The 22,209-nt window shown below is 32.8% G+C and overlaps 1 protein-coding gene across 3 annotated transcripts; it reads left to right on the plus strand.

Annotated features, from left to right (window-relative positions):
* Positions 1-6,799: 6,799 nt before the first annotated feature.
* LOC148609480 (uncharacterized) lies at positions 6,800-21,136 on the plus strand. Of its 3 annotated transcripts, none has more exons than XM_088541101.1 (7): positions 6,800-6,976; positions 8,839-8,885; positions 13,510-13,580; positions 14,504-14,794; positions 15,698-15,819; positions 16,165-16,354; positions 19,194-21,136. In XM_088541101.1, the coding sequence occupies exons 3-7, from the start codon at positions 13,514-13,516 to the stop codon at positions 19,385-19,387; spliced, it is 864 nt and encodes a 287-aa protein (XP_088397227.1). In that variant the 5' UTR covers positions 6,800-6,976; positions 8,839-8,885; positions 13,510-13,513; the 3' UTR covers positions 19,388-21,136. The 3 variants fall into 3 exon arrangements, with proteins under 3 accessions (XP_088397227.1, XP_088397229.1, XP_088397228.1); XM_088541102.1 differs by lacking the exon at positions 6,800-6,976 and adding an exon at positions 7,301-7,642; XM_088541103.1 differs by lacking the exon at positions 8,839-8,885.
* Positions 21,137-22,209: the final 1,073 nt, after the last annotated feature.

Genomic DNA, 22,209 nt, shown 5'->3' on the forward strand with positions numbered 1-22,209 from the left:
GTGTGGTAGCAGTATAGATAGTATCACTGCTATTATTTCTACGTCTACCTCTGATAATAACCATTGGATGTAAAACGTTTTGCAGACGAAAACAATGTTGTTTTGGGCCTTGTATGCTGGTACGACAATATATTTGTCATGTATAGTAGACAATGTTTTTGCTACATCGGTGTCTTTGAAAACATCACGACCTTTAACTACTCTGACAGAAAATCAATGTCTTCGTGTTCTCGTTTTATCCATTTTCTTGCATAGTCCTCCATGGCATCCATGAGAACTTGAAATTTATAATTCCAATTTATGGAGCGTGATTACCGGTGCTTGGGACCTTTAGAAAGGATATTACGCAGAGATTCTTTTTCGATGATGATTAAATCTCCCGTATCGTCGTGACCAAGAGCAGTCAAGTGGTTTAGCCTTGAAGTCCTCAATCTCGAGGTTCTGCAATAGCCTTTTAGGATCGAAAAGTTTGGATGCCATGGGTGAAGTATAGAAATATGAAATAATTGGTATAGACTTGTCTTTGAAATATGGGGGAAATTTGTTGGTAACGTTTTCGTGATGAAGGATGTTAGCCAAATTAATTGCAACTATACCTTTGTTGACAAACGGTAGTGGAAGAAATAATCGTTTTCCTTCATCTTATCGTTTCATACAAACTGGTTTAAAGAATCTGTGGAAACCCAAATCCAAAATGATGGCAAAAAGTCTGTATAAAAAATTCACCACTTTTATGCTATTGTTATATTGACTTTCCCATACTTTCGATGTTGTCATTGCATGCGTAAGGTATTGCAGTACCTAGTCTGCGTATCCAGTATTCATCTCCTTCCCTACGATAGTTTTTACTTAGAACAAGACTGTTCGTTGGATGGTAATTTTTTTTCTAAAATACGAACTTTCATAGAGAGGATTGAATGGTCTTGTTGATCAAATCAGTCGGGAATTTTGTGGTTTTAATTCCCAATCGATGACCACACTTTATTATTCTTTTGTTTGACCGTACTTGTGTTTCTCCGACAAATACTAAACCACATAAGTTGCATTCTAATCTATATAATACGTTTGTTGATTTGCCAAACTTAAGTCGTCGTGACTTTTTGTATGGAAGGTTTTGTTTGTAAGGGAACTGGAGAAATAAGAGTCAGTTATTAGAATGTTGCATTTTGTGCAATTTTTAATACCACATTTTGATATGGTACAATGTGATTCGTCATCGTTGTGGTCAAATATATCATTTAAAGTGATGGAACATGGTTTGATAATTTTGAAATATCAGAATTGTTGTACTGGAATAGATGGTATGCAGACTGAATGTGTGATTGTGTACTTTTTGATGAATTGGTCTGGGCACTTTCCACACCAGATGTGAGCGTGCTAAGATATGCATCAGGTGACACAGTGAGTGTGTCCGATCTGTTGTCAGGATCGGACCTTTTCTAAACTGGGCGACGTCCGGGGCAGTTTTTTCTTTCATTCCTTTTGTTACAATCATAAATTTTAAAATTGTATTACTGGGTTGATGATACCGTAGGGGACAAAATCACCAAGCAGAAGTATCGACCCAGTGGTATGAAAGAGTAATCAAGGGAATCATTCTTTATTATATTTATTGCTCGAGTGTTATTCATTTTAGATTTATTTTAGATTCGTTGAATTAATCGTGAAAAAATTCTAAGCATAAGTCCCCGTCTTGTTTACCAAATCACGTATATTACTGATGGATTGTGCATACGCTGAAACAAAATGTTATACTCCAACGAATTTTGCCTATGATAATCAATATTTCCAATAACATTCATTATGAAACCGGAAGTGACGTATTTCTTTGTGCACGAGAAACATGGAAGAGTAAATATACTTGGAAGTAGAACATCAAGAGATAAGAAATTTACCGCCATATTGGATCAAGGGCTGGGTAACATTTTTTCTTTGCTTCGTTTATTTTACTAGTTTACCCGTTGTGTACATGTACGGCCATGCGAATTAATACCATGGTGATATTTCTAACATCTCATACTTGCACTGTTCTTTCAAATTGTCGGTGTAAATATGGGAATAAAAAAGACGATTTTTGGGTATGTAATGTACAGCAACCTGATGTTGATAAAACAATAAAAAGTACTTGAACTTCAGAAAAGCGTTTGGAAATGACCGATAAAGGAATGTCGCACACGATCAATTTTATACAAAGTACTGGTGACGTCACCTTGACCTTGATGTCAATTTCAAACAGCGTCAAAACATAGACTTGAATACCCTGAAATTCCAAGTTAGACGTTCTTGTAGGATTCAGTTTAAAGTCTCATGTAGAATCAAATCGTATTTACGTAACGAATAAGAGAAATATGGTGTTATTAAGTATTATCATGGCTCGAAAGTTGTTCATGAAATTAAGATTGATACTGCTGCACCGATACCTGTATATCAAGGTAATTAAATTTTACTACAGTTGTTAAGTAGTACGTCCAGCTTGTGCAAAAAATACAGTCACCGAACCGATCCGTCAGATTGATGACCGCTGGTTAAATGATCGCAGAGGTATCGATGATTGTTTACTTTTAACTAATTTAAATATTTATGTGTTATGTAAAATTATGGATGGTCAGGTCATGTAAATCTTAATTTTTTTATCAAAACGAGTCCAAAATAATACAATTTTAAATTATTTTAGATTTAACACAGTAGATCAACGTATTATATACGTTTATACGATAGAGAAGGGTAGCGATCGTTGGTTTAACGGATTGATAAATAAAATAAAAATAAAAAAACTATATCTTACATTTACTCTATCATATTACAACATGTTTTGCTTTATTTTTGTTCTAGAAACTACGCAGCCTGTGACCCCAGAATTTAGTAAAGATGAGTTGAATAACGGAGAGGAGATTCTTCTTGTTAGTGTTTGTGTTAGTTCTTATCGACACAAGCTAAGTATCTAATGGTGTACTCAATATTTGACATCATTAACGTACTAAATATATACTCACGGGGTTTAACTTTGATAGAAGACGAGAAGTTGAGAAAACCATATGATATTATGTGCATACCTAAACAAGAAACTTTTAATCAAAATAGTGAATAGATAGTTAACGTATAAATCATTTTATTTAAGAAGCCTTAGAGAACATTTCTAGTGCAGAAAGTCTACATAATTTAGCTGCTTTTTTATCAGCAGGAACGGGTTTGAGCTAGCAACAAGACTTTGTGTACCAACAGAAAAAAGTTTCTAAAATTGTAATTATATATGGTAGTATAGAAAGTCAGACTTTCAGACTGATTCTAATGTGGAAGATTAATATTAATGACACCATACCAGATGTTAAGGATTTTATCGACAGAAGAGATCTGATACATGGAATTCTTAATGCATTAGATAAATGAGAACATTTCAAAAAATATTTTAGAATTATCACCGTAACAAAGTTTTTTTTCTCTTTCGCGGACTCTTCAAGATAAGCAGACGACCTTTATTATTCCAAATTGAATATATTACATATAAAAACTGAAGATAAGGAATACAAAACGCAACACAAAAAACTTAAGAACAAGTATTATGAACTCCAACGAAAAACCGGGAAGGATATTAGGTGCTCTTGAGCGTTAAGCATGTTATGCTCCGCCAGCGGCACATGTCGTATTATAATTGAGTGGTATCCACTGGTTATAGTCAGCCTTCTGACGATATCATTCAATTGAAAAAAAGTATCATGTTACAAATTAAAGTATGTGCAACGGTGGAAAATAATCCGAAATAGACAAAGTAAATTAGCATAGTAGAAATTTACTATAAAACATGGGACAATGCAAATTCAATAAATTAAACCGCCCGATGCTTTTATTTTTACTTAGCAATAAATCATGCGACAAGATGACACTGTATTTATCGAAGATATCCAAGGCGATGAATAGAATTTTAATGTAATTTCCAAGTCATGTGCATGACGGTAAGGTGTAAATCATATGACCTAGTTCGGTGACTTTTTTACCTTTAAAAGGATCGTCTTTATACATTCAAGAACTATTTGTACAAAAAATACATAGATAAAACAAGTTGAGGAATCAACGAAACTATACAATCAATACTTTGTTACAGTGTTAACATTAATTAGTATTCATTCCTAATCATTGTCAACAGATTATTCATTGAGAATTTGACCCTATAGTCTGAACAAAACATGTTTGGATCCTATATTTCAATTCAAAAAGGCCCTTTTGTCATTCATGTTTAAATTTTCTGATCGAATTATAAAATCTTGAACCTATACAAAGACACATATATTTCTTCTTTCTTCGTCTTACACATGAACACTAGAGTTGTTTTTTCACAGTTGTTGGCTTCCTTTATAAAACACATATTATCTAAATATTTACCAGACCTCTTTTATAGTTTGCAAGATATTTGTTGAGGTATCACCAACAATTAAATAACAATAATACTAACATTAAAAATCTGATGAACTTCCAACTGTGTTATCAGTGTGTGCCATCAAAATCGATCGCGTAAAATGTAGAATTTGTCAAGATGTAATCAAGTATTGTAAGTGTCAGGTTCTGTACGAACTAGGCAGCGGGTGAAACATTGGTAGACAAAACCCACCGTTTTGAAAGTTTACTTTGACTATTTGCGCCATCAAAAGCAAGGAAATAAGACACTATTTGTTTCGTATCATGTTGGTAAAACGAGTTGTAATTTCATTGAAATGCACTGAAAATGAACATTTTAAGGACAGATAACCCAAAAACCTTTTTCTAACATTCTATTGAATAAATTCTGAGCAAAGTCAGCGATGCAGAGATCAAATAGTAGTCGTTCCAAATAGAGAAAGTATCCCAGAGTAAAATTATATTGTCAGATTGCTGGGGTTTTGACATGCATGTCTCTGATTTTTCTCATTTTGCCTGATTCTTAAGTTGTCTTTTGGTTTTGAAACAAGTTCAAACGATATAAATTTTTGGAATTTCGTAAATGTAAAATTCCAATAATTCTTATTTAACCCTTCAGAATAATTTGTCACAATGTTTGTTTGTGTTTGTCAACGTCTCCAGTCTATTTGTATTTGAAATGTGAGGTCATCATTTTCGATATTTTATATAAACTGTCATAGTATACGCTAGGGAATTCATCTTCACGAGGTTTAAGAAAGGTTACTAGTATACGAAAAGCCCGAAACACCCGAAAACAGATATTTTTGAGTTTTTTTTTTAAATTTTAGTTTTAAAAAATGAATTTAACAAATTAATACAAAGTTGTCTTTCTCAAAGGACCTGTACCTTATCATATCACAAATTGTCCTTTGACTGGGAGGGTATAGCGTGCAATCACTACTCATTGACTCCATGTCAATTTTCCGGCATATTTTTACCTCCCGTTCACGAACTAATTTTCTTAAATTCTTTTTCTTAATATGAGCCTTTTTTTATTTCACTGGGTCAAATATTCAAGATTATTATGTCTCCGTTGCTGGATCACGTATTATCTTTAAACAATCCAAATTTCGAGAACTTGATACATGTACATCGCAACTACCCAAAGGAACTTGAGATAAAGGATACTACAGACACTGTGAAGTCAGTCACATATCTTGACTTACACTTAGAAATCGATGGTAAAGGAAAACTATTAACCAAACTTTACGACATACGTGATGACATTTCATTCAGAATTGTCAACTTTCCTTTCATCTGTGGCAACATCCCTTCAGCACCTGCGTATGGAGTGTTCATATCACAACTCATTCGTTATGCCAGAGCTTTCCGAAACTACGCAGACTTTTTGTATCGCGAATAGAACTCTAACAAATAGGCTTCTAGAACAGGATTATGTTGCTACAAGCTTGAAGTCATTGCTACAGAAGATTTATGGTCGTCATCATAAACTCGTGAATCGTTATGGTGTATCTATCTGCACCATGAAAACTGATTTATTCAACGGGTCATATTTTTCCTTTCCTCGTTTGTCTAACCCGGACTTGACTTTTTATGAGCAACTCGGTGGGTGTTTCTAGAAAAACAGAGGACGCTTATCCTATAGGTGCACCTGGTCCATGCTCCCAGTTGTTAGGAGAGTCCGAGTTGCTCATTTCTTTTTTTTTACTTTGTATGTAAGATTTTAGTTACTTTATGTTCTTTGTTGTGTATGTCTGTTTTCCTTGTCTGGTTCCTGGATTACATTCTTTTGATTATTGCTATAACCTTGGTTCCTTTGATTACTCTTTGTGCGTCTAAGTAACATCAACTAGAAATAAACTAAATATATTAAGGTACAATTATTGAGCACAATGTTTAAACATTCAAATGGTGTCAAGAAAGTTGCAATGGCAAGTACGGTTATTAAATTATATGTAAAATATGCACCCTACTTCAACATAAAACGCTAAGACTGGCATATTTGTCTATGTCACAACCTATTTAATTACTGAAGTTTCAGTAAAAAGTTGATTATGTAGTATTTTTCCTGATTGTATGCATGGGTGTATGTACATATACGTATGTATCTATGTTAATTTCAGTTAAATGTTTATAACCTGATCTGAATAAACTAAACTTTAAAGGCAAAATAACATCTTGATCTCCAGAACTAAAAACAAAACAACAAATCAAAACAAAACAAAACATATAAAACCCCTTTTTAAATATTACATGTGTAACAGAAACAGGGAGTAAAGAATTAAATAAGACTTCCAATTGAAAAGGCACTTCACATGACCCGTCAAATGTGAATACACGTAATCAACCATTTGAATTGTTCTACGTTATTTTGAGACTAGTTCAACATTTATAGATCTATGGCATTCCGCCAAAATAGTACATGTAACATAAATATAATTTACACCTTGGTCAACGTCTCTGGTTTACATTAATTATGTTCCTTTTGTACACAAAGGAATTCAAATGTCCGAGGTTTTAAAAGACTATTTACCATTGTCGTTGACATCTTTAAACCAAAATTGTGATTATTTTCCAAGAAAAGGTAAGAGCTTACTGTAAAATACAAATTTGGAACGTTGAGAATACTTTGTATGATCTTGTCTAAGAGTCATTAAATTACAAGCCTCGCTAAAGTATTTTGGTTTCATTCCTGTACTCGTAAACTAAACGTTCTTTGGTCTATTAAATAAATTTGTGAAAAAAAATGTCCGTTATTATAATGATTGACATATCAACGCATGCAAACAGGACATAAATTATATATAAAGCTTAAGATATCTATCCTGTCTTTGTTTTTAAATCCCATGATTGGCGTTTTTGTTTTAGAAGTAGTCCGAGTGAGTAATCGCTAAAAATATAATTTTTAAATTGACTGTTGCGTGTTTTATTTTAAGATTGCAGCTAATTAAAAAAAAGAACTACATGTATATCATTACAAGAATCAGACGTAGAATTTGGAATATCAGTCCATAGCTTAGTCAATAGATACGCTCTCTTGACCTCGATAAATGTATTGGTTTGTTCCTAAAAGGAGGCAATTTTCACCGATTGATGCAAGTTCCAAAATGGACTAAATCAAATTAAAGTCACCGGTAATTCGCTCGTGACATTCTGAGGTTTGCTGAATGTTTAGTGCATTATTACTACTGATGTTCAAGTGTTTTTATTTAGAAATTGCTTATCTGAGATGAAATCCATTAGATAACTAGTAAGTTCAAACATGGATAAAATTCTGATAATATCAGGTATAAATCCATTATGGCTTCTTTCATTGTCAAACAAATATGAAATACGTCACAAAATATTTTACGCAATTTCTGAAGATACATTTACTTTCTTATATCAATTTTGACTCTTTTGGATGAAGTCCCATAACACAATGGCACATGTCAGATCTCGTTAATATCGGTAGGTCGATTTCGTTTTACCACAGTGTTAGAAACTGTTAAATATGAGCAAATCTACCTTTTTGATATTTGTCAAAATTTCACATCCATAAAGTACTGCAGACAGTATTACATATTTATATAATAAGAATAAAACAATTAGATGTGTTGATCGTAAATAAATTATAATCAAAGCAAAGTAGAGTTGCTTCCCTTTTCACATACATTCTGTGTTCTATTAAGTTATCTCACTTTTGAGTTTATTTCTATTCCCAAGTGTGTATAACAGTACTAGCCTTGAACTGGACAATGTTCATTACCGATATATAAATGGGAAAGTTAAGACTCTACCAGCCAAACTATTTCAAACTGTAACATACAAGACTTGTTCGCATTGAAGCAAAAATATCAACTTCTCGAGTATTCGTAACAAATATCAAAAATACTCTGTAGTTGTAAGGGAGATATACTGATACCTGCTATGTCAAGCAAACGAGTACAACTTGCAGATACCAGTATTTCTATTTGATATATTACATACAAGGTCGTTTATAAAGACTAAATATAATAAACCAGATGAGACACCACCCTGGCGTATTCCCTCATATACAAGAAAATAATCAGATTTGTTTTGATTCACAATCACTGCACTGTTTGATTCTATATATAAGTCATTTATCAAGCGCAATATTTGCCCTTTATCACCTTAACTTATGTAATTAAACCATGTGGCCATACCCCCAACACTGTGTCAAAAGCATATCATATATCTAAGCTGCCTTTGAAACCCCTGAGAACATTTTACAGGATATAATACATGCAACAGTAATTTAGATTAACGAAAAATGTCAGTTGTTGTTTTTGGCTTTTCTCTTTTATATAAAAGAACGATTAACCCATACCTCCAACACAAACGACTTGGTTAAAGAATTGCGCAAGACAGCTCACAAGTATATTCCAACCATACAATAAATACTCGTTAACTATTTTATCATGGCCAAAATTATACGTTTTTCAGCTGTTTAAGAATTGACTGAAGCTCATCGGATGTTATTTCACCGCAAGGTAAGTATATATCACTCTCGGGGAAAGTTTTCCAAATTATATTGGAAGTATCGTCCTTTTTGTCTTGCATAAACGTAGGGTGTTCACCCTGCTTGTATATTTCAGAATAATATTCATAAAACGCCCGTGCTACTGTTTCAGGTGAGTTACAAGTAACGTTATTATCTACTATATTTGAATATACTTTAGTAAAGCTCTTAAAAAATCTTAACAAAAGGCGACCGTCACATTCGGATACCACATTAATGTCATCATAGGTTTTTTTTATGTAATTCTATAAGGATGATTGTTGTATGTGTTTTAAGCATGTAAATCATATTTATCCTTTTTTGTGATTACGGTACGATTCGTGATTCATTGCTCTTGAACGCCATTTAGAATCCACAACCTACTTATAGCTCTTTCATGATCACGAGCATTTTTCACATGTTCGTTTAGCTTTGCAATTGGGTTAAAAGCACATTTTGGAATTGATTCATCATCTACATTTATCAGGACATTAACTTGTTTTTGATATATATCATCAATATTGTCATATCTTGATTTTATAATACCAATAACTTCTGTAATAGGCTGTAGCAATTAATTCTGATTGTTCACAATGTCCTGCTCAATTACATTATGCCACACAGGTGATTTATTATTATTATTCAAAACTATGTGGCGATTTTGTTTCAAGATAGATGGACGGAGTCTAATGTTGAACTAATAGCCAATCTCCCCAATGCACCCGCCTCCCCCAGGATTGCATAGCATTTGTTTATACATTTTTGTTATTAAACAGAACAATGTCTAGCATTATTTTCTTTGAAGTTATTGTACAATCAGGACCAACATTTCAAAAAGTTTAACATGCTACTATAAAATTATGTTATTGTACCAACTTTTTTAACTCTTCAGATTTATATCTATTTGAACAAAAATCATCTTTTGACAGAGTAATCAAGGGAACCACGGTTATAGCGGTAATCAAAAGAATGTTATCCAGGGACAAAGACCAGACATGGAAAACAGACATACACAACAAAGAACATAAAGTAACTAAAATCTTACATACAAAGTAAGACAATCAAATGAGCAACTCGGACTCCACTAAAAACTGGGAGCATGGACCAGGTGCACCGGTAGGGTAAGCGTCCTCAGCTTTTCTATAAACACCCACCGAGTTGCTCATAAAAAGTCAAGTGCGGGGCAGACAAAGAGGAAAGGAAAACTATGACCCGTTGAATAAATCAGTTTTCATGGTGCAGATAGATACACCATAACGATCCACGAGTTCATGATGACGACCATAAAACTTCTGTAGTGATGACTTCAATCTTGTAACAACATAATCCTGTTCCAGAAGCCTATTTGTTAGAGTTCTAGGCCGATACAAAAAGTCTGCGTAGTTTCGGAAAGCTCTGGCATAACGTATGAGTTGTGATATGAACACTCCATACACAGGAGCCGAAGGGATGTTGCCGACAATTCTGAATGAAAAGTCATCACGTTTGTCGTAAAGTTTGGTCAATAGTTTTCCTTTACCATCAATTTCTAAGTGTAAGTCAAAATATGAGGCTGACTTCACAGTGTCTGTAGTATCCTTCATCTCAAGTCCTTTTGGGTAGATGCGATGTATCAAATCCCCGAAATTAGGATTGTTTAAAGATAATACGTCATCTATATAGCGGAAACTGAGATTGAAGGATCTAGCCAAACGATATTCGTTCTTTCTGATCAGATCAGCTACAAAGTCAGCCTCATAAGAGTGAAGGAATAGGTCAGCAAGTAAAGGAGCAAAATTTCTTCCCATTGGAATGCCGACCGTTTGTTGAAAAACGCGTCCACCACACTGGACAAAAAAAAATTCCAGCATTTTGTAAACATCTTCCTCTGTATATTTGGAAGATGACTTGGAATAATTTCTTACAAAGTATGAGGAATCTCTATCAAGAACAATATATTTGTATCTAGGTGTACCATCTTTTTTTGGAAAAAAACAACGATGTATAATGTTTTTAAGTCGGGATTTTAACTGAGTATGGGGAATAGGAGTATACAGTGTTGAAAAATCATAGGTTTTAATGCTGTTATATTCAGATAATAGTCTTGAACTGATTGTCTCCAAAAGACCTTTCGAATTTTTCAGGATCCACATTGAATTAATACCACTACGGGAGTAACACGAGTTGTGGTAGGACTGCAGACCCTCTTTGACAGTTGTGAGTATAGAAGTTAAACGTTTGGAAAGAGGTTAGGTGGTACATTTTGGAGATCCAGCTATAAAACGTTTTTTTGTATGGATTCTTGTGAAGTTTAGGAATCCAGTACATAGACGGTAAATTACAATCATCGTCCTTGGTAGAGATCGGGCCAAAAGAGGATAGCACAGATTTATGGTTTTCCACAATCTCTCCTTTAGAGAGTGTGGTAGCAGTGTAGGTGTTATCACTGCTGTTATTGTCTACGTCTACCTCTGATAATAAACATTGGATATAAAATGTTTTGCAGACAAAAACAATGCTTTGTCTGCTAGTACGACAACATATTTGTCATGTATAGTAGACAATGTTTTTGCTACATCTGGGTCTTTGAAAACTGATGTAGCCTTGGCACTCATTGAACTACTTAAAACTTTCATTCTTTTCAAAATTAAAGACCTCACGGCCTTTTACCACTCTGACAGAGAATCAATGTCTTCTTTTTCTCGTTTTATCCATTTTTTCGACGGCATTCATAAGAACTTTAATGTTATAATTCCAATTTATGGAGCGTGGTTCACGGTACTTGGGACCATTAGAAAGGATATTACGCAGAGATTCGTTTTCGATAATGGTTAAATCTCCCGTACCGTTGTGACCAGAAGGACCATATTTGAATGGAGAGGTTTTGCAAGAACAGTCAGGTGGTTTAGCCTTGACGTCCTCAATCTCGAGGTTCTGCAATAGCCTTTTATAATTAAAAATTTTGGATGCGATGGGTGAAGTATAGGAATATGAAATAATTGGTATGGATTTGTCTTTGAAATATGGAGAAATTTTGTTGGTAACGTTTTTGTGATGGAGGATGCTAGCCAAATTAATTGCATCTAAACACTTGTTAACAAATGGTAGTGGAAGAAATGATCGTTAAAAGGAGTGTAGTAGTGTGAGAGGTATAGAATAAAGTTTGGTTCTAATGTGATGAAGTCCACGAGGTTTTTGTATGAAAGGAAGGAGACCATCTATGGAGACATCATGTACCTTAGATGACATATAGTGGCGATGGCCATGACTCCTTTCCCGTCTTGGATTTTTGTCAAATAAATTCATCACATTTATGCTATTGTTATATTGGCTTGAAAGGTTTCTTATACTTTTGATGTTGACATTGCATCCGTAAGGTATTGCAGTACCTAGTCTGCATATCCAGTACTCCTCTCTTTCCATACGATAATTTTTACATAGAACGGGACTGGTCGTAGGATGGTAAATTTAGCATGTATAGCAATTAACAGTCTCGACCATACTTCTTTGTATCAGGTTTTATTCTTATTTTAACATGTGAAAACGGGCAACCTTCAATACTTTTTCCTCTGCTGGCCAGTATATTTATATTTTACGTCATTGTGCTTACAGAGTCATTTGTTAGATCAATAAGTTTGTCAATATAGAATTCTTTAGGTAGTTTATCCAACTGCTAATCGAGTTCAGAGATATAGTCTTCTTTTGGAATATACGCCTCTGATATCGGCGTGGATTGAAAATCCGGCGTACACAAAAGGTCTTATTGACTGACTTGACCTATGTTTACATTGTGTACATGTCTACCCAGGGAATTAATTTCTGCTTACATATTTATGATTTATCTATTTTTGGGCGAATACTCCATGACAGAATCATTCATTGTTATATTAATCACATTGATTCACCAACTGATTTATCTTCATGAAAGAACTAGTAAATAACTGTAATTTGTCTAAATTCCCAAGAAAATGGATTGAAATACACCGAATGTTAATAGATTAAAGTCTGTATGAACACGTAGTGTTTTGGTTTAATACCATTTATATTGTGGTATGTATAGACCTATTAAAGTGATGAAAAATTATTGAAAGCATTTTAAAGAGGAATGTTGTATATATACTTACCAGTCATGTAGGTATTGCTGATTTTTTTCTGTTTTAATAAGTTACTATTAATCAACAGCATTAAACTCAAATATTTAGAAAGTTCAGGATTCAAACATAATAAACAGTTTACAAGAAGAACTCAAGGCGCAAAATACTGAATTTTCTATCATAGCAAATCTAGGGAGCTAAATAATAATCGCTTCATGTTTTATAGAAAGATAAAGTCACAGTGTTTTAGGGAATTCGAATTTTATGTTACAGCAAATTTCGGGGGAAAATTATAATATATAGTTTGTGGTAACAAGAGAAGCTTGACTACTGGGATTGTTAATACACTCGGTGACCTTTGACCTATCAACACTGGATCGATGCAGTGATTTTTAATACCAAAATACTAATCACAGATGTTGTTAATTTCGCTTCATGTACATATGTTTTCGTCAGAACTAGATACGGAGAAAGCTATAAAAACAATAATACATTGATGTTTTGTTGAATGCTTGATTTTTTTTTTTTTTTTTTTTTTTGCAGAAATATGTTTATAAGTTATAAATCAGTGTGTATTTTGTACACCATCGGGAGTGTTATCTGCGTAGTTGAAAGTAAGTTGAATACATTTTTAGGGAAAAAATTAAAATACACTATATGATATGTGTTGAAATTATTACTATCAAATTTAGTTTTACCTCTGTACTTTGTGAAATATTACAGCTTTCAAATAGTACTCTGCCTCAAAAGGATGTATTACAATGTACGTTTTTTTTTCAGTTCATGACACTAAAGTGTCAGCTATTACAAACCTGGTCAATCAAGCAAATGACCGTTGGATACATTTTTGGATTTTAACCGGGTTTAAACGTGTTTTACCATACATTTAAAACAATGATGATTTTTTTTCCCTACATTCAAAGTAAGGATACAGACAGTTTTAGTTTCAAAATTTTAAAGAAAATCAGAAAGAAATCCTTTTTCTTCATTTGTATACAGAAACTCTTAAAGTTTTATAAAATAAGTGAAGTGTCCTTTTATTCTCATGTAAAGCTGATTTTGGGGATCCCTTAAGGGCGGGAACCCGGTCGAGATTTGTCTGAAAACAACAAAATAACTTACACAAAAAATAACTCGAGCTTAAGTACTAAGTGTACTCTTTAGCATCCGTCAACATTAGAAACGCCAAATTATAAGAAAATCGTGTTACCTTAAATTGTCAAATTGTACACTTTCTAATATTACCGAACATACATGTACATGTAAAAAATCCCAAATTTTAAGGACTGTTATTCTTGAAATAAGGTCAGGTGACCTATGCTTTTTAAGTTTTGAATTCTTAAGTATATAAATGAGAAAATATATTAACATTTAAGGTATGACCTACTGTACAAATGCGTTGAACAAAAAAAAAGAAACTTTAGCAGATGAAGTTCCGCTTTTGAAAAGTTACAATTTTCACATATATTTGTCTTTTCTTTGTGCAACTATGTAGTTAATTACTAGAATTTGTATATTGTTTTTGTTTTTACTTTAGTGAACGTGTTGATGTTGACGTCACCAATTGAACTAGGAAAAGATGTTACACTCCATTGTTTTTTCACCTGTTGCAATGAAACCTCACAGACATATTGGCGAATAGAGAATAAAAGTTCAAGTATTCTTGCAGTATCGCAAAAATCAAAATACGAAGTTTGGACTAGTGTGGATGGTTGCCGACTTGTTATAAAAACATTTAGCCTGATAGATGCCACTTTGAATTACACGTGCTTCAGCAACTTTGATAGATACACTACAAAGCTGACACTTAATGATCGAAACTTTAGATGTATGTACAAACCTTTTAAGTAGCAGTCTTATAAAAAAAAAGATTCATGCATGGCAAAAAAACCCAAAGTGGAACGCTTTTCTTTCTTAATTGGAATGGAGTAGTCACATTAAACTGTGTATATTGCCTTCAAGTATCACTTATATTGTAATAACGTGAAAATTGTTTGTAACATAGTTAAATATATAACAAATGAAAAATAGTAGTTTGTGGCACTAGTTCATTGCAATGCGGTCATAAAGGTGCCACATTTTTCATTTAAGCAAAAACTGCTTCGAATTATAAATTTTGTTGGTTTTTTTTTTTATTTTTTTTTATTTTTTTTTTCGGATATATATACATCCAGAAAACTATGTATACAGCCAAGAGACAACTTTTTATTTTCTCATATTTTGAACAATGTAATAATGAATGATTTCAATAAATATGAAGTCGTTTCTTGGGTGTTTTGTTTTGTTTGTTTGTTTGTTTGTTTGTTTGTTTTTGTTTTGTTTTGTTTTTTTTTTTTTTTTTTTTTTTTTGGGGGGGGGGGAGGTGCGCTCTGAATCACCTATAACATTAACAGCGTCTGAAATGTAAATGATGGATTGATACTTCAACAAGACCGGGAACAAATACTTGCCACCCGAAAACCTATAATCTGCCTTTTCATGATATCTTATCTAGTTTCGTTTTATACACCATTTGAGAATACAAAAATACACACTGAACTAAGATTTGGTTTAAGTATTCTCATTGTTTTGTTTATTTATTGATTTATCGATTTATTTATTTTTGGTTAATGCATTACTTGGTTGTTGTAACCATTTGTGTTTTGTTTTAGTTGAGATTGAACACAAATCGACAGGAATAATTTAAATAACATTTTATTAACAAATAATCCTAAACAGTTCTATATTTCAGACATTCCAGACAAGAAAGAAATAACTACAGAATGGAAGAATGAGTTGAATGTGCTGATGCTAGCAATACGGAGAGCATTTCCTGCTCCAGTTTGCACAGTTAAAAAAAGATGTAACGTAGATGTAAGTTGTTTGTTTGTTTTTGTTTTTGTTTTTTTCTTTTGGTACGATAACTGGAGTGTGGGTATCTCAATTTAGTATAGAGTAGTCTAATATTTGTATACATTGGTGCAGCAAAAACAAATTGACAAAATTTCAAAATGTAATTGATCAGTTTTATTTTCAGGTTTACAATACTCAATTTTTTTTCTCGGTTAATACGATTCGCTTTTGTCAGGAAAGGTTACTATAATAACGTAACTGTTCTTTCTGCTTTTTTCTGCTAAGTAGTTCTAATATTAATAACATTGAAACATAACTTGTATCAGCAGATATGGTCTCGTTATCGTCTGCTTAATGTTTTTTTAGAATAGTTTTTTGCAAGCATTTAACAAGACGGTGACGAAAAAAGTTGGAATATTCTATTCAACGACAATCGAGTTGGATTTACCGCCTTCCGCAGGACCCTATATTGTGACTTGCAGTGTCCTGGACAAAGAAATTATCTCAAATGAAATGCAATTTGATAATGATCTCGGAGTGAAGTTGTTTAACTATAGTAAGTTAAACATTACATATAACGTCAGAATTCCATTTCCTTTATGCGTTAACAAGACACTTGTATTATTATTCAACATTTTCGGTATACTAAAATATAACCTTAGATGAAGAGGGAGAAACAATTATTGAATAATTTGCCGGAATGGGGAAATCTGCAGGGTAATTTTGTTCCTTTCATTCGGTGAAGCTGCAAGTAATAGTTGAAAATCACTCAACTGTAATATTATTCCAATAATTTTGGCGCGAAAAAAGGAGTTAAGAAAAATAGTAATGGTAAAAATATCAACCAGTTCTAACTAACTTTTAAGAATCGGATTTTGACAAATTCCATACAGATTCTGTCCCTAGTGCATACGAAGTCTTCCTTTTGTTGAACCAAAAAGGCTGAACAGTTCCGAATTATTGTTATTCAATGAATACGATATTTTATTATACCAAGGTCTTCCCTGAAGATATTGAATCATTCAGAGTATGACAAACGTTTTATTAGGTATTTCAAAATGTATTATTTTCAATCAACAAACCTGGCTGAATATCTTATGATAAACGAAATTGTTTCCTCGAGTGCATGTCTACCAATTTGGAAGTGAGAATTATTCTTCACGAACTTAAGAACATATGAATATTTTCTAGTGTCAGCATTCAATTTCAACAACAAAATATTTTGAATATATTTTCATGAATAATTGTTTTCTGTAAACATTATGAGTTTTCAAGCATGAATTTCCTTTGAAATATCAATCAGTTGTCCTGTATTTAAAATATTTTTTTTTAAATGTATACATACAATGTACTTAAATATTTTAAACGAGTGGTTATTGAATAAATCATAATGCTATTTAAAAAAAATATTTTATAATCGTGCTAAATCATTTGGTTACATTTTACTAATAAGAAGCTTCTTACAAGTGATGCAGACCTATAACTAGAACACCATGTAAATCAGGGTTAATTAGTCCATATATTTAACTAAATTGCAACACCTAAAAATCCATTATTTAGTTCAACTAATCACAAATTATGTTCTTAGCAGTGTTAAAATGACATGTTTAAATATTAAATGAAAATATACCTATGAAGATAACATCTTTTTAACATATCATAATTGACATAATACATAAATAACACCACCCAAAAGGCAGTGTTAGTTGTTGTATTATTCACTGGTCTTGTATACTTATATGTATCAGCAAACAAATGCATCAATGTCCGTTTATTCCTTCAGGTTGAAGGGCTTAAAATAGCACCATAGCAGTTTCATTTGCGTATACTTTGTAAATGCAATTGATAACCAAACTGGTACGGAAAAGAGTTATAAAGGGAACAAAGGTTATAGCGGTAATCAAAGGAATGTAATCCAGGGACAAAGAACATAAAGTAAATAAAATAAAACATACAAAGTTACAAAAGTAAATGAGCAACTTGGACTCCACTAAAAACTTGGAGCATGAACCATGTGCACCGATAGAGTAAGCGTCCTCTACTCTTCTAGAAACACCCGCCGAGTTGCTCATAAAAAGTCAAGTCCGAGGTAGACGAAAGAGGAAAGAAAAACTATGACACGTTGAACAAATCAGTTTTCATGGCGGAGATGGATACACCGTAACGATCCACGATTTCATGATGACGAACAAAAAACTTCTGTAGTGAAGACTTCAATTTTGTAGCAACATAACCTTGTTCAAAAAGTCGACTTGTTAAATTCTAGCGCGATACAAAAAGTCTGCGTAGTTTAGGCAAGCTGTGGTAAATCGTATGATTTGAGATATGAACACTCCATACGCAGGTGCTGAAGGGAGTGCCACAGATGAAAGAAAAGTTGACAATTCTGAATGAAAAATCATCACGTTTGACGTAAAGTTTGGTCAATAGTTTTTCTTTACCATCTGTTGTATCCTTTATCTCAACCGATGGATCAAATCCCCCAAATGATAATACGTCTTTTCATTTAGGTAAAATTTTGGCTGGCTTCGATGATCAAATACAAATCGAATAATAGCTCATTCCAAGATAGGGATTTCCAAAACAATCAATATTATGGTGCCTAGATGTTTACGAACATTAGGTTAACAGCATTACCAATAATTTATTGCTACTTATAAATTGCGAAACAATAACGAATCAGAACGAAACGACAAGAATCATTAAAAAGTTAATTGGCACGAACCAATTCGAAACCAAATGAATCAAAACGAGACAAAGCGAAGCAGAATGAAACGTAACGAAACGAAATGAAGTAAATCTTTAAATACGTTATGCAACCGATCCGTGCAACAAAAATTGCGATCGGTAAACGAACACCGATCAGTTTCCGATCAGTCATCGATCCGTCAAATCGATCTATCAAACCAGTGATCGCATCACGTGACCACAGAGCGGTCAATTTATTTTACAGTGTCAAGTGTTTTCTCTTTTACACATATTTACATTATGCAATAAATTTGAACATCAATATATACTTTTTTCACATCTGTTTTATTTTTAACGATTCATTCGTCATTTTACATTACAAAACTGCCATCAGATCGGTCACCGGTCATCGATCCGTCAGCGATCAATCAGTCAACGGTCATCGATCCGTCAAATCGTTGCGCGGATCGGTTCAGGAACTGTATATATATGCATACCCACAGTATTTCGGACTATAACATTCGGACCGTGTATATTATGGACACTTTAAATATGCATTAGGATGACTTAAACCATTAGAAAAGTTATTATCATAATAAAATAGGGCTTACGAAATAATAGGTGGCATGTATTTATATTTCGTTGCATCGGGAGCGTTTCAGGTTTCACCTGTCTAAATTATCAAATGTTCTAGTATATTTTTTCAGCTCATAAACAGACTTCTCCCTGCGAATGCAGTGACGGAATCAGTAAAAAGACATTTTTAACCTTGATGTGTGTGATGATTTTTATCTTGTTCCTATTGAATGTATTAATCTATCGCTGCATAAGTGGAACGTTGGAATCAAGAACGCAACTTGACAAAACGAGTGAAAAACTTCTCAACAAACTCGAAAAATGAATTTTTTGAAGGCTTCGGCGGCTTTGAATAAAACCAAAAAATATTTTACCATGTTGACATTGCGTAAAAGTGAGGTTATGCTGCAAGTGCCACAAAGACCGGAAAATTGCTGAATAACACTGTCTCAATAAACCTTTATGCTATTAACTGTCATTATATGATAGACTCAGGTAGAATTCAATACATCAAGGTATTCAGAATTTCACCAAATTTGTACCAAATAATACCTAAGTGAAGCAACATTTCATTCTTTATTTTTCTCAATAATAAAAGGCTAAAATGAGGACCATTTCTAGGTCCCTCTCCTTGGCTCCTGAAATTCATCAAAATTCCTAAAAGTCACCGAATTTCAACACCGTATAGAAATGTTCCTGATGAAAAACAAGGCGATCAAAGGCAATAACTATGTAAATGTATCAAACGAATGGACGCCTCTTTTTCATTCTCAATAGTTTCTAATTAAAAGATTTAGACTTACTTTTTACATTATATCAAGGATTTATTCAGGTTCTGAGGATAAAGTACTTTTTCGTGAATTTTAAAATTGCTTATTTAAAAAAAAATGATAAAAATCACTGAACAAAGAGTTATCTGCCCTGAAAAGCATATCTTATATAAAATGTAGTTTTTTATATTAGTGTCATTTACAGTTTATTCATTTTATTTTTATTCAATACCACAATTCAAATGAGTTAGCTTACTCAAAATGTTTAAATTAAATTAAAAATGGGGGAGGAGTTGTTACATGTACTCCCGTACACATGGATGAGTTTCAATTTCTACTAAATGCATAACAAGAACATTTGGATTAAAATAACATCTTGTGAAAATAACACCACAAGATTGTATTTCTGTCTTGTAGATAACTTCTCTAAACTTCAGTGAAATTAAGTATCTCTCTTTCAAAGGGGAGACAATTTTAATAAAAACAAGGTATTATTTGAATTCGGAATTATTTTGGATTTAAGAAAAATAAATATTGGCGAAACTTACTCCTACTAAAGATGTTATTCATGCCGTCATGACTAAGTGGGGTTAATAAGTTTCCTTGACTTTTATTATCCTACTAACCCTACCCCTTAGACATACCGGCATGACTAACCCCCTAAGTAAGGGTTACTTTTGCACATATTATTTTTGGTCATTTTTTTTAATTCCCAAACAGTTCAAAATTCAAACAATACCTTGTTTAAAATGTATTGTAAAACACACGCTTTCACATATACACTACTGTCAACAAATTTTTATTTCTCCACTCTCCACAGTCGAGATGTTTTGAATGGAGTCACAATGTCTCCACTCTCCACATCGGAGTCACCATTTCAGAAAGTGTCTGTTATTAACTTCTCCTGCCTTTAAACCACAATATATTTAATAGTTCTAGCAGTTAAATAACATCAAAATAATTGACAGAAATAAATATCGAAAACGTTTGAAATGGAGCAATTTTATTCCGGGTTTTACTTTGATGGAGTAACAGTTGAGTCACAGTGGACGACATGAGTAACTGCACTGTGAAGAGTGGAGAAATTAAAATTTTAATTGACAATTTAAAAATACTTTTCAAGCAATTAGCAAATCTTCTAATCTTAAAATACAACATACAGTAAAATATAATAACTTATATGAAAGTTTTTGTATGTACGCTTGGTTTTTTTCTTCAATAATCTCATACATGTTCATGTTGTACATGCATTATACATGTTATATATAATCTGCATCAATAAAAATTAATCACAGTTGAAATAATGTTTTTCCCATCTATAGTACAGAAACCCTCATTATGAAAATTATTTAGTTTTTTGAGTTGATGTAATACCATACTCCTATTACATGTATTGCAAACCATATTACAAACTAGTAATACTTTGAGAAAAAGCTCACTTATTGGTGGAAATATCAATTTTTAAAACTGTTTACATTTTGATTTTAATTTTCGTTCAAGTAACTCATATAAATTCACAGTTAGCATATTTTTAGTTACATAATACATGTATACAGTGTAGTGTGCTAGTTCACAAAATTCACTCGGTTCTTCATTTTTCTTGGTTTTCATAGACAATTCCACTTTGTTCGTTTTGGACTTTATTGGTAGTCTCCATCATCTGTAAAGGGCAATAAGCTAAGTGACCCTTCACTTTCTGCACAAAATTCTAATCATTTGGGCAAAATGTATGTCTCCCACACTAATCACAGCCATTGATAACTTGTAATAAATAATTTCACAGGATTTGCGTAAAAACAGAGATTTCACTTTCCTCAAATGCATGTTCATGTATATCACATATTTAACACCTTTGTCTGGTGAGGACCCATCTAATTATGTTTTTGTTTTCTGTGACTTGTAATTACTCTCATTAAATGGACCGTCCAATTTGACTGGTTATAGGTTATTGAGTCTGCACACGGAATTTGTCAACTACATATGTACATTGCAACATCTGTAGTGCTAGTTGCTCCATGGTGAAAACAGATTTCGTCCATCAGTGTGTTTTTCAAGAGGAAACTACTTTCTGACTTTATACAGCTAGGTTCTGAGTAACTAAACCTCCATTTTTAGTATTACATTTCTCTTGAGATGTGCATTTCATACGTGTAGCTACATTTCACATGGTTCTTTTAAAACATGAAATGTAGAGACCAATTAATAATATATGCAAATAATTTCACCTGTAAGCAACCATACTGATAAAAAAACCTCAACATGTATCATTTTTTTTATTGCATACTGCTATTTAGTTTATAATATAGAAAATACTGTTTTAATACATCTAGTATTGATAAGCGGTCTTGGACACAAATGCCCAGGGTTTTCAGTACAA

The sequence above is a fragment of the Perna viridis genome, chromosome 8 (genome assembly GCF_037379345.1).
Source record: "Perna viridis isolate PV_CMFRI_1.1 ecotype Kerala chromosome 8, ASM3737934v1, whole genome shotgun sequence".
Classification (NCBI taxonomy): Eukaryota; Metazoa; Mollusca; class Bivalvia; order Mytilida; family Mytilidae; genus Perna; species Perna viridis.